Source organism: Phytophthora infestans, genomic scaffold (assembly GCF_000142945.1).
Source record: "Phytophthora infestans T30-4 supercont1.32 genomic scaffold, whole genome shotgun sequence".
In the NCBI taxonomy this organism is placed as follows: Eukaryota; Oomycota; class Peronosporomycetes; order Peronosporales; family Peronosporaceae; genus Phytophthora; species Phytophthora infestans.
The window spans coordinates 1495781-1509439 of record NW_003303727.1 but is presented as its reverse complement, the minus strand read 5'-3'; the positions used below and the strand labels follow the sequence as shown (position 1 = coordinate 1509439).

The window sequence follows — 13659 nt, the reverse complement described above, 5'->3', positions numbered from 1 at the left end:
ATTTGGTGTTTTTTAAACCTCGGAACAGCTTTGACGTTAAACGATGCATCGTCGCTGGCGCATTACAGACTCCTGGGCAGAACAAGATACTCCCAGAGTCCATTTGGCGCTTGAAATGCTGTGTACTTGATATCCTCTTCACGCATACGTACTTGATAGTACGCGGACATCAAATCCATAGTGGAAAACCAGTACGCTCCGGACATCGCGTCAAGAATGTCCTCCTTCCTCGTCATTGGGATACTTTGACGTACAGTGTTGGGGTTCAAGTACCGGTAGTCGTGTACAATCCTCCAGCCAACTGGTTTTCGTACACAGAAGGTTGGAGCAGCATGTGGACTGATGCTTGGACGGATGAGCTTCTTCTTCCCCATGTCTACCACCCAACGCACAGTCTCGCGTTGCTGCTCTGGCGATTGACGCCATTGTTGCCGATACATTGCAAGATTCGGATCCTCCACGTCAATCCTATGCTCAATCTCGCGTTTCTCGGGTAAACCTTCTGGGAGCTCAGGACGGAACGGATTGTCCATGTACTCCATGAGTAACTGGTACGCGGGATTCCCCTTGAAGCTATCCCAGTCCGTATCCAGATACCGTTGTGCTTTCGCACTTCCGACGTTGTCGGGTTGATCTTGCCGTTGCAGTGAGCGAGCAACTTGCTTGATCGTCACGTTCGTCAGAACCAACATAAAGTCAGGTTCATCGATCGACTTGGTCTTGATTCTCAGGAACTTTCGTAGTTTCTTGCGAGTGATGAACTTCGTCTGGACACCAGCCTCGTCAACGACACCCATCGTGAACATATTTTCCACGACAGTGCCTCTGCCCCCAGTACTGCTGCTATCTCCAGCCTCTCGTACAGTACCGCCGCGTTTCGACAATTCCAAGTTGTCCTTCACCGCCGAACCCTTGCCGGCTGACGCGTCTCCTGGTTGTTCGCAAACAACTCTTGGGCTCTCTTTCTGCGTTGCGTCGCAAACAGTTTCAGCCGCGGACTTCACATCCGTTTCCAGCGCGGCACCTCGACAGGAATCGGGTTTTTTCGCCGATAGGCCTTTCGCCTCGACAGATCTCCGAAGCCCGGAGGCAATCACCGGTCCGCCTTCCTCGATCGGTCCACTGGTTTCCCCTGTTCGCTTCCAATGCAGAGTCTTCACTTGCGTTCCTTCGATACATCGACCTCTCCAGTCGATCTGCGGCTACATATCCTCGAAGAATGGGATTCCAAGGATGCAGTCGAATTCGTCGGGTATGGCGTAGACGACAGCGATACACTTGTATGCCTCGCCCAACCCAGACACCAGGATTTCGAGGGGAAGTACCTCCAGTTCCGTCTCGACAATCTGGTTGTCTCCAAGTTTCACACGAATGTTCTTACCAATGAACTTCGTGGCCTTGAGTCGATGTTTCTCGACCCACTGTCTGGACACGTAGATTGTGGTTGCTCCACAGTCCAACAGCATCCTTTGGGTCGAAATGGTCGCGCCACTAACGATGATTTCCCCCTCTACGGAGAACAGTGGACGCGACTTGTAGACGAGAGGGTTTTCGCTCAGAACGTTAAGGCTGACATTCTCAAACTTAACTGATCCGGCTACGTTCTCTTCCACGACAGGACCCTCATTCACTGACGTGGCTGCCCGTTTCCCTGCTTCTCTTGCTCCTTCTTCCAAAGGAAGCAGTTGGTCTTGATGTGGCCAGGTTTCTTGCAGTGGAAACAGGTACGACTTTCGGCTCGTTTCGAGCTAGTCTTCGCCTTGAAACGCCCTTTACCACGGAACGTTTTTCCCTTGAGCGACTTGTCGTGACTCGGCGCGTGCTCAGTGGACACCTTCCGCTTGTCTTGGCGAGTACGATGTTCGCGCGACTCGTCGACGAAGTGTGTCACCTCATACTTGACAGCAAGGTCCATTGCGTCGCTCAGGGTTTCTGGGTTCTCGAGCTTGGCATAGCTACGCGTGCGCGGCCTGAGACCGTTCGCGTAGTAAAGTACTTGGTCAAGCACGCTCATTCCTCAACTCTGAAGATCAAGGCTGAATACTCGCCATTGTAGGTCTCGCTGTCCGCTGTCTGCTTGAGGCGTTGAAGCTTCTCGCGCAGGACAGACTGGTAATTCGACGCTTCGAAGTGTTGGAGCACATGCTCACGGAAAATCCCCCACGTGTGCTCCTCCGCTCGAGTTGTCGACGACCAGTGCAGAAACCATCCGGATGCTGGCTTTTCCATTGCAGATCCGGCGATTCCAGGAAGACGCGCGCTCGTGTCTTCAATTGATATGTTGTTGATGCGGCAGGCGTTCTCGATCTGGATCAGCCATTCGCGGACGTCTCCCCCCCTCTTGCCCGTGAACTTGGGCAGATGGCTCGGCACTTTCGTGCGGTCGGCCATCGCTTGATTCAGCCGATCGATCTCGGCGCGTAGCTGGGCGATTGTTGGCAAGGGCTCCTCCTGGTCAGGTTGCTGGGGCCAACAAGTGCTACCAGTATTTTAGGAAAACGCTAGCTTGGGGGAGGGCGCGCGAAACGAGAAGTGCCGCCCCCGCAGTTCAGGCGGATGGAACCTTCTAGAACCTTCTAGGAGGTTCCACGGCCGCCCTACATCTGCCTTTTTGTATTACATACTGAATCTATGTTAAACTGAGCCTGTCTCTGATTGGCTGTAACTCTACACCTATCATATCTGATACAAGTAGCCCCACACAGAGTCCGAAATCGGCTTCACGCCGTTGTCCTTGAACACAGCGCATTCAGCTGTCGAACTCTTGGAGCGGTCAATGGTCACCTTTTTCTCCGCGTCGTCGTAAAAGATAGTCGTCACCTCATCGCCAGCCGAGCTACGGCGAACCTCAAAGCCAACCTTGCTGCCGCGTTCAAAGTCCGAAACTTCAGCAATCAGCTCGAATGAAGCACCCGTCGAGTTCAGCACCTGCGATGATCCATTCACGGACACGCTGGCCACCTGCTCGAGTGCGTCTACGTTACGGAGCAACTGCAGGTCACTCAGTGGCTTAACACCGAGCGTCTTGATGGTCTTGCTCTGCTTTGTCGATCCGTCGGCACACGATACGTCCTTTGAGTCGGACACGATCCAGTCGCCCTTGCCGACCAGGTGCTCGTCGACGTCATAGATATCGCGCACAATGGTGATCCCCACCTCGCGGGGCACTGACAAAATGCCGTCTCAGCCCTGGGGCTGTCCCGTGGTGAAGTTGTTGTCCTCGGTGATCCAACCGATCAGTACATTCTTACCGTCCTTGTCTGTGTAGATGCTGTTGGCGTACCAGTCACTGCGATCCGACACACCGACCATCAGAGGAGTAAACAGACCCGCCTCAGGGTCGACCTCCACGCCACAGCCGCCACCGGAGAACGAGCCCGTGGCCCACATCGGGTACCGATTTGGATCACCTTCAGCAGCAAACCGCATCACGTTGTGCACTTCACCATCCTCATCCTGGATCTCGCGGTAGACAGTGGTTGCAAAGTTAAAGCCCCAGCTTGCACTGTATGGGGAGAATGTTGTGTTCTTCTCCTCGGCGAGCAAAAAGCCTTTGTATTCTTAGCTCACGTAATCCTCGGCGTGGTAAAGAAATATACGCGGACCGACGTCGTGGATGCCTCCAGCCACCAGTAGGTAGTTGCTGCCGTTGGTAGCATCGAAGCCGAAGTAAGTGTCCAGCGACTTCGAGTGGAAGACGTTCGGATCGCGCCACCCAGTCACATTCAGACCCTTAGGTGGGAGTTCGATCAGAGGCTCACTACCCTTCTGCCAGGTCTTGCCATTGTCTGCTGTAGTGGCGTACACGACATGCTCGCCAAAAAGATACTTTTTGGTCCAGTGGATGGGCAGCGCTGTCACTCCTGTGTAGAACACGGTGCGCTTGCCATCAATCGCATTACCCATAGCACTTCCTGAGAACACACCTAGGTGGTCCCACTTATCCTCAAACGGGCGAAGAGCATTGGGATAGTCCTCCCAGGTCACTTGGTCTTTTGACACGGCGTGCCCCCATGTTGCGTTTCCCCAGACAGTTGAGTTGGGGTTGTACTGGTAGAAGAGATGATAGAGGTCAGTCTCTTCGTCGTAGTACGGTCCACAAGGGTCGTTGATCCAGTTGTCACGTGCCAAGAAGTGGTAAACCGGGCGGAATTGCTCAAACGGTTCGGTGCCGGGTTTGGCCGGAGCAATTCCGTCATGGGCTGCCAGCGGGCTGAAGACGAGCGTGCTCATGAATGCGGCATAGGCCACAACCACGCTCATGTTAAAAAAAAAGTCGGTAGGTGCTCGAAATTGGATAATTGGAGGTGCGAAGAAAATTAAAGAATGAGCTGGACGATGGTGCCACCAACGGTGATGAAATAACGGCCAGAAGCAGTGATTACAGTATTTTTTACTGATCGAAATTCGTGGTGACAAACGTCATCATATATTTCGCTCACTATCATTGTGACGGGCCGCCCGTCACGCCATGCCTGTGACTCACGGGCGTGATAAGTTTTCACTGAAAACTGATCAAACTTCAAGGCTGTGTTAGGACAGAATCGTATTAAAACTATAGAACATGTACTTAGGTACTAATAAAACATGTACAGTACAGTACAGTAGAACTCAGTTCTGTGCAGCACAGTCTGTGCCTCATAACAAATCGGCCGTGTCTGATCGTGTAAGAAAGTGTACAGTTGCTTTTATAAATCAAGGGCGCCCAAGGTAATAATGCGAGCATCATTGATTACGTGTTTCTTTGCCCGTAGACATGCTTTTCAAGTCATTTTTAGAAAGGCCAACAAGACAAAAAAACTCGACCCCTTTCGTGGTATCACCTGCGATTGGTCAAAATTAAACCGACCCAACAGTTTATTAAAAGTAGAAAAAACAATATAAACAAACACCGTAAAAAAGCAAACATGTACTATTTTGCTCTACACTATCACGACAGGGTGTTTTGGGATTGCTTTTTCAACGCTTTTAATAACACATTCCGTAGATATGTTTTCCCACGCTCTAATTGTGGAGCCACGACGGCCTTTGAGGGCCCAAATCTTGTGGGGTGGGGTGTCAAAATATATTGCTGTCTCGTAGACATTGTATATGGCGGATTGCTGGAAGTGAGAATGCTGTTTCCAAAACTCTATGGCAAAGTTCAAATGGATTTCTTGTAGTGCATCTTCATCCTTTTTAGTAAATTGCGGTTTCTGAACAGAAAAACCATGGCTATAACATTAAGAAAAATATGTAAGCAATAAATATTGATTAAAAACACAAATAAAATAGGATAAATTGCTAAAACGCTTGATTAAATCAACATATTGGAAAACGAGATGCTTACCGAGCTGCAAACCGCTGGCACATACGCACCAACGCGCTCAATGCGCGCTCAGGAGATGATTTATCGGCTAAATACTGCTCCAGCCAAGCCCCCTGCTCCATCTTCATATACTCGATCATGCCTCCAGTACACAAATACTATATATACACGTTAGAATCTGCAAAAAATAATATAACAAAACAAATTTACCTCTTCATCCCGACGGACGTCTTTCATGAAGGTGACCAATTCGTGCTCAAATGTGATTTTAGTCTTTGCGCCTTGTCCTTTCGTCGTTCTGCTAGTTTGAGGTCCCTTAAACTCAAACAGCAGCTTTGCCTTCTTTCTCCAGCCCTTCAACGTACCTAATGGAATATTAAGCGCCCGAGCGGTAGGCTTACATCCCTCCAGAGCCACCCGCTCGAGCGCTTCCCGTCTCTGCTTGACGGTGTAGCTGTTCTGCCGACGACGTTCGTCCATCACTTCGCAGAAACAGCAATAGCGTGATTGTTTAAACGGCGCCAGCATGGCGTGCTGTCCAGCAATGTATTTGAAAGTATATTATTGGATAAAATTACAAATAACATTTTTACTTGAGTTTAAAGTTGCACTGTAAGGGGGGTTGAGTTTTTGTGGGGGGTTGAGTTTCACCGTCGTTGTCTGTACTCAGTAGGCCACAGTAGCAGTAGCTGCTTCTGTATTAATAGTACAATGCAGTAGAAATACCGTAGTTTTATTGTGCTTTGCAAGGAAATTCTATAATACAGTGGGACCACGAGGGTTCATAACACCTATTAGATTTGCTCGTGCTAGTAGAGTGTTTTTTTTTATACTGGTTCGCCTATATGAGTAGCTTACGAAGTCCAGTCTGTCCCGGTGCAAGGGCAGAACTGGGGTCTTTAGGTCCGCCCGAACGATTGTTTGCTATCCTAGCAGACGTATTGTTATGAGAGCTTCCTAACTACGATTGTAGCTAGAGTTCACATGGGATTTCCAACACCACAGCTGGTGCCGCGACCCGGGAACGTAGTGCGACCATTGTGACGGGTTGAATGACCTTCCAGTTTACGAGCTATCAGGCCAAAAAGAACAAGAACAAGAAAACAAGAAAAATGGCGAAAGGACAATCGACGGGACCAGCTACTCCTACCAAGTCTGGCAGAGCGCGCTGCGAGAGCTCAAGTCCGGGCGTGAGCTGCACGCTTTGCAGCTGCCATCGAGCGCTCGGTGAACTTTGAACCAAGGCGGACATCGGCCCAGGATTATGACGATTACGAAGACTAGACGCCGACTTCAGAGCCACGCGCGACACACCGGAGACGACCACGCTATCATCAGCGCTGAGCGGGGCGACTAGGCCTCATTCGAGGGGCCTCTCCGATGAGCTGGACGATGTTGCGGGACCAGATCCGGACTATGAAGACTATGACGAAGGGGCTGGGGGTTCTGAACCTTCGATGACGGGTGCAAAGCGTCCAGCGCTGTTGAATGTACCTCGCTCACCTATCAACGATGATACACCAACCACCAAGCGCGTTTTCGACCGCGTGTAGGAGCTGATGCTGAATGATGAGTGGATGCAGCTGCTTAAGCCCATCCTTATTAAGAGACAAGCCAACTAGACCGTTCTTGCGCAAGAGCTCCAGTATCCAGTCAATTCAATTTCGACTAAGCAAGTTGCCGAGAATCCGGATTCTCGCTGCTATTGTCGCTGGGCTTTGAAACGAGACGTACCCCTCGACGATGTCGCTCCAAGCTCTCGTAATAAGAGCGAGAGTTGTATGCAGTGGCTCCATGCGTTCGTCTACGAAATGATTGAAGCGTACACGGACGCTGCCAAATGATGCATTCCATTTGAGCTAAGCCTTCGGGGCGGGGCCATCCATTGGTTCCGTCAACTTTCGAAGAAGACGAAGCGCAAATAGAAGCTGTTGAACGACGAACTCATATGCTACTACTGCTCGCAGTCCAGGCAGAAGGCACTGTCCCGTTACTACTCCGCAAAGTGCGAGCGTAGTGAACATCTGTGCGGATACATAAACAGGCTGAATGGTTACGCTCGGAACGCCCGTCAACACTTCGAGAAGAGTGGTCGTGACACGAAAGAACACGTACAGCAGTTCCTGGCAACGTTCGATGATGACAAGCTGGCGGAGAGTCTCTACCACACTCGAGTCACCGACATCCACGAGCTCGGAAAGACCATCGAAGATGTTCTCAAGGACAAAGAACGAATGGCAAAACGTGACGGTACGAGATGATGATTATGCTCGTCACAACCGACGTGATTGCGAACCTGACCGTCGCCGTGACGACTATCGCAATAAACCGAGAGTGACGCTCATTGAAGCCTCGGTGGATGACTTACTAGCAAACTTAGAAGGCCGTGAAGCTGCTCTAGGGGATACCGAGTATCAAATGAGGATTGAAACACCCACGACGATGACCAAAGCGAGTATGACGACTGTTCATTGGTCGAAAATGATTGACACCTTGTCGCGGCTAATGAAAATGAGCCCTGTGTAGCTGCTGAAGGCACGTATGCTCGCTCAGACAGCCGTCAGTCGCGTGGGAACATGCCCGATCGCGAGCGTGGCTTCAAGCAAAATCGCCGAGGTGGTTACCTTGAGTTCAATTAGGACCAACGCGGTCGACACGACTTCAACCGCAACAACCGACTTCCACAGTACGGACCATGCGCTGTGTGCGGTGTGATGAGTCACTCGGCCCATTACTGCAACAAGCGGTGCAAGTTTTGCAAGCAACCCCACGACGCTGGACAATGCGAGCTCTTCCGCAACTTCCAAGACCTTGCCAAATTCGTGCGAACCAAAGGCACGAAGGAGGAGCTCCCACCAGAGCTCGAGGCCGTCGTTCAGGAACGCCATTTAAACTAGGCAGTCCGCCAACTACAACTAAGTTGGTTCCTATCGGGCCGCCACAGTTAGCCGAGCCTTCATTGGAAGCTGATTGTATATTCACTTTCTTGGAAAAAAGGTAAAAGACCTGATGAGTATATAACAAGTGTGAATGCGACGCAAAATGAAAAGGAGAAGCGAATAATCCTTGGTGGGAGCGTTGGAGAGAGAGAGAGAGGAGTGTGCTTATGATGACGGAGGCACCAGCAAGGTTTCGTTCGGCGTGGTTTTAGTGCAGCGCGAGACGAGCCCAAGGGCACTTCAAGATGATGAAGCTGAACCCTGGCGAGAGACACGGGTGGTGGTCGGCCAAGAAATTCGACAGGAGGATCAGAATGAGAGCCCCGGTGCAGGGCGCCGTGAGTGGCAGACGTACGAGGATTCTCCTCGACACGGGAACGAACGTTAATGTGATCACGGACACCTTCGCCAAAAAGTTAAGGCTCCGAGATAAACCCGATCACGGACGCCGTATTGACATTTAAGGAATCAGTAAAGGCAAGGTGTTAGCGACAGGGCGAGCGTTCGTCGATATTACGCTCGGATGGGAGATGGTGTACGAGCTTGAAAAGTGGGATATGACACATTGTGCAGACGTCGACGTGGTACTCGGGACCGACTTTATGATCCCAGCTGGGATTCGTTTGGATGCGTGACCCAGTTGCCGCACGAGATCCAAAAATAACTGACCAAGACCAAGAACAGGGTCGACCGTGAGGAGTATTGCTCTCATGTTAGCGACAGGCATGGAAACGCTACAGTTTTGCGGAACAGAAAGCTATAAATTTGCGCTACTTAGCTACCAATTTCCTCGGTAGGCTCAACATGCAAGAGCCTAGCCTGCTGCTGTGGGACAACGTTTCAGGACACTGTCGTTAGGACGTGCAGATCTTCGCTAGACTACTGGACGTCGAGCTGCTGAACGTCTCTCCTGACTACTGGTGGTGTAGTAGAACACACAAATATCGTCAGATGTGGATTCCTTACACAAACCACAACGAATCGCCGAGTTAGGTCGGCGGTTTGTATGGCCTGCGCAGAGGGTGGTCCCCTCGCGGTCCGGCCCTTCCGGGACAGACGAGTGGTTCGCTTCCACCCGGTTCCGACTAACCAAGTCAGATCACTTCCGAGGCTCCGCCGAGTTTGGTTCGGCTGAGCTCGTTCACAACCCTGTGCCCTCCACCAAAGGATGGACGACGGCGCGCGAGCGCTTTTACAGGTCACCGAGCGCAGAGGCAGCTCAGCTAGAAGTGTTACGGCACCCGGGCTATCCGACGTACCGGCCCGCTGAGTATGCGGGACTTTCTTTCGCGCGTAGCGAGACTTTGTCCTACCCGGACCGACCTAATCTCTTGGCGCTACCAGTCAATACCCTACAAGCTATGCCTCTCGAGTATTGACGGCAGGCATAATCCAGCCCTATGCAGGGACTTACCGGAAAAGTGTACACGTGTCTTGGACTAGGAAAATTCTGCTCTGTTATCTTCTGGGAGCCCTTTCGGCTCCCCCTATTTAATCCTATGCTTCTCATACAAATATCTAATGAAATGTAGTCGTTTCGGATCTCTACCGACCCTTCAGCTGAGTTCCGGCGACCGTTGAGCTCAGCGGCTGTCCGGATAGCATATCCGGACAGATCGCCGAGTACTTACCGTGATCCTTGGCTCCTAAGCTCTGGGTTATCAGACCGAGCCGATTCTTGACCTAAAGTAGGTCGGCGTATGGTCGAATCTGGAAATCCCTACACCACAACTGCCCCGGTTATGATACGAGCCGAGCTGGTGAGTGTCTTAATCCTTCATTTTGTTCTGCCACCGTTGGTCCGTACTCGGCTGATGACGTCTCGCGGCTCCCCACCACCTTCTTTGGTACGTTCGTTGCTTCCGCTGTCACTCACTTGGCAGCTCCTTACTCTTCGCATGTTGTTCCAGCACAACCCGTGGCACCATCCTTCTTCTCCAACTCCTCGTCGAGGTGAAGGCGTGCCAGCTGAGTCGATTCCTCGACCCGTCGGTACTCGTGGGGTCAGCGACCGGCATGAAGCTGGGCTGGTTGACCTGACAACTTCCCATGAGTCTGACGCGGAGTCGGCAGAGTCTTCTCGCGTGCGCCTTCCTGGTCCACCGAGCTTGCCGGGCGACACCACTTCGGGCGCAACCAATCAGCCAAGCTCGGCTGCTCCAGTGAGTCTTGACTCCCTTATGGCTAGGATTAACGAGCAAGGGCATGATCGCCGAGAAGAATTGACCTCCTTGGCGAGGCTCATGGCTTACGGATTTACTCGTTCCGTGGAGCCCTCCGATCCCGTGCAGCGGCGAGCGATTTTGCATGCTGCTTCCGCGGGGGAACTGTTGGATATCTTGAAAGGCAACTACGCCGCTCTTGATTATCCAAAGATCATCGGCGATCTTTAAGCTGACAATCAAGCTGTTCAGGAGGAGAACCGCGCACTGACTCGGCGACTGGACTCGCTTGCTCTCAGCAATGTCGACTTGTCAACTCAGCTCTCGTCGGCTCAACAGCAAGTGTCTCGATTGGAGGCTGCTGCCACGCAATCGGCTAATCTCCTCGCGTCGCTGCGAAAGGCTGTAGCTCTGAGTGAGGCAAAACTTGCTCGGGCCCTCGCAGCTGAGCAGAGCAAGGTTGACGCTGCGTTGGGTCAGGCCCAGCTCCACCATCAGCAAGTCTTGGATCGGGACGCCGAGATCGACGTCCTTCTCCGATTCATTTCTGAGAGGGATGCGGCGTTCGTCACTCTTCAGGGCATTGCTTCCAAGCACTTCGAACAGCTGCAGGAGTCGGTGCGGCTGTACAGTTCCACCGGTACTCAACCCTTGCGGCACGCTCAGTCGGTGATCGCTGAGCAGCGGGCTGTGATCTTGCGACAGAAGCGGCTCATCCGTCGGAATGGTATTATTCCGATGCACGATCCTCACATGGCTGCTGCTGCTGGCGGTGGCTTGCAAGTTCCTGGGCTTGATCCGTCCGACCTTCTCCTCAACGCCCGGCTGTGTCGTGTCTTGGAGTCTCGCTTTCCTGAGGTTCTCAACATCCCCGCTGGTGAAACTCGGCGGTTGGAGTTGATTGTCCATCCTCGCCGAGATGCTCCAGTGGCGAGTTCCATTATTGGTCCTAGTGTGGTTCCCTCAGCTAGTCAAGCGTCTTCGGCGACTTCATTGGCAGACTCGGCTGCGGCTCCAGTCAGCTCAGCGGCGGTAACAACCCAGGCTGAGCCGACCCTTGCTCAGCTTCACCGTACGCCTTTGGCAAACTTGACCTCGACTCAGCGGCTTCGGCGTTATGCCAACCCCAAGTCTCCCACTGCTGCAGGTCCTCGTCATCGTGCACCGGCGCCGCATCCGCCTCAACCGTACGCTTGTCCACTCCCCGGAGAGGATGGACACGAGGCTATCAGTACCCTTTTGCACTCAAGTTCACCTCAAGCTACTATATCCGATGGAGGAAGGCCTCGCTCTGGAAAGTCCCGTCGTCGGACTCGGCGGAAGAAGGTTCGTCACCTTCAGCTGAGTTCTGCTACTCAGCCCGCTGTCTCTGCTCGCTCTGAAGACGACGATGACGCTTCGAGCGAAGCTGAGTTTGAGTTTGAGTTGCCTGAGCCGCCCGCCGACACCGTTCCTGCAGTTGCTTCGACGACTTCGGCGGGTTCTTCGTCTTCTGGTCCTCCGGTGACTTCGTCAGTCGCGGCTACTCGCCTACCGCCGATATCTTCATCCGATGTCGTGGCTTCACTGCCTGTCCCGGCTACGAGCGTGTGTGCCCCAGGCTCGACTTCGCCCATCTCCGCTGGGTTGCCCCAGTCGAGCGCACCACTCAGCGTCGTGCTAACGGTGGTTGGACGCTCTCAGTCGCCCTCTCGGGGTCTGAGCGTATCCACCACGCCGACTGACTTAGTGACTCCGGCCGTGAGTGTCCTCAGACCGTCTCTCCCTATGACCACGGCCGTGTTGACGTCCCCATCTGGGCGCCCTATCCGGAGATCTGCTGCGACCGCCCGCACTGTGACCTTGAGGATCTCGACGCGTCTGACGACGAGGTGTTAGGGCCTGGTGATGGTTCTGTACCGTCCACCGGCTCGACGAATCCTGCCGCCGGGTCGCTCTTGGATCCCGTTTCCTTATTAGAGAACTCGGCTGGCAGTCCTTCAGGTTCCGACTCAGCGACCGCAGATGCTCGTCGTTCTGCCCAAGCGAGAATTATTCATGCGGCGATCTTCGGTTCTGACGACGAGATGAGCGATGAGTCCTTGCCGCCGAGTGATCGCCACTCTTCGCGGCCTTCATCGAAGAATTCTGGTGACGGGACGAGTTCTGCCTCTGCGCCGGCTTCGGGGAAGCAGCAGCATCGCAAACGTCGTACCTCGTCGAGTCCTACCGGTCATCGGTCGAAGCGATCCAAGAAGCACAAGAAGCACAAGAAGCATCACAAGACGCACCGACACCACAAGCATCGGCAGCTTCCGTCGACTCCTGATCCAGCTCCGGCTCAGTCCATTCCGGCTGCTCCTTCGCCGAGTAGGCCCCGGTTATATCGATTCTCTCTCAGCCGAGCTCGACTGCTTCACGTCCGGCTGTGGTCGCACTTCCCAGCGCTCTTACACTCCCGCTGGCGACGTTGCGGACTCGGGCCTCGCAAGCGGTGTCCAAGGATTGCCGCCTGACTCTTCACATGGCTCAACTCCGCGAGGTACCATTCATGCATTTCGGCTCAACTCGTTGTTGGAATGCATTATTGGATACACTGAGCGGAGGGGTGCAGATGGAGCTCGTAGGGGGCAAGAGTCGTGTTTCACCTACGCCGTGTTCTCTTGACGGCATTCGAGCTTTCATGGCCGTTTTCGACCCGAGCCATCCTTGTCAGCGTCTTCGGCGGATGCTCCCTGAGCTTCCTTTCTTCTTTTCTCCGTCGATACTGGAGGAAGCTCCGCGATGTTTGGCTTCTCAAACCCGGCCTCGAACTTTGATGCAAGTTCTTGGAGATATGTGGGTGAAGCTTCGTGGCGACATTCCCTTGGACTCGGCGGGGAGGCCCATCCAGACAGATGGCCAAATGACTCGTTACTTCGTAGCTCTCTATGAGCGTCGTCATTGGATTGTCGAGTCGAGTGTGTTAATGGGTCTCCATCCTGACGTCAACCCGGCTGCCACGCCCGCCCAGCTTGCTGAGGTATACGAACTGTGGCTGGTGTACAAGCGCGAGCGCAAACGTCGTAGTGACACCTTGCGATCTTTGGTTGTTGCTGTCTACGACCAGCTTTACTCGGCGGTCACTCAGAAGCTCGGCGATGAACCTGCTCCACTGGTGGACGCAGAGGTTTATTTTGATCCGTCCGTCCCCCATTACTCTCCCGTTAACCTTTCGTGGGTTCCTTCCGGGAGAGACTGGGTCCAGTGTGCTCACGATGTGGATCTAGCC

General features: G+C 53.1%; 1 protein-coding gene across 1 annotated transcript; it reads right to left on the bottom strand.

Moving 5' to 3' along the window:
* Window positions 1-2676: 2676 nt before the first annotated feature.
* On the bottom strand, window positions 2677-4263 carry PITG_14243 (glycoside hydrolase, putative; the record flags this gene model as incomplete). Its single annotated transcript, XM_002899289.1, has 3 exons — window positions 2677-3167; window positions 3252-3531; window positions 3571-4263. 3 exons carry the CDS (start codon window positions 4261-4263, stop codon window positions 2677-2679), a joined length of 1464 nt encoding a protein of 487 aa, XP_002899335.1.
* Between the last annotated feature and the right edge of the window lie 9396 nt (window positions 4264-13659).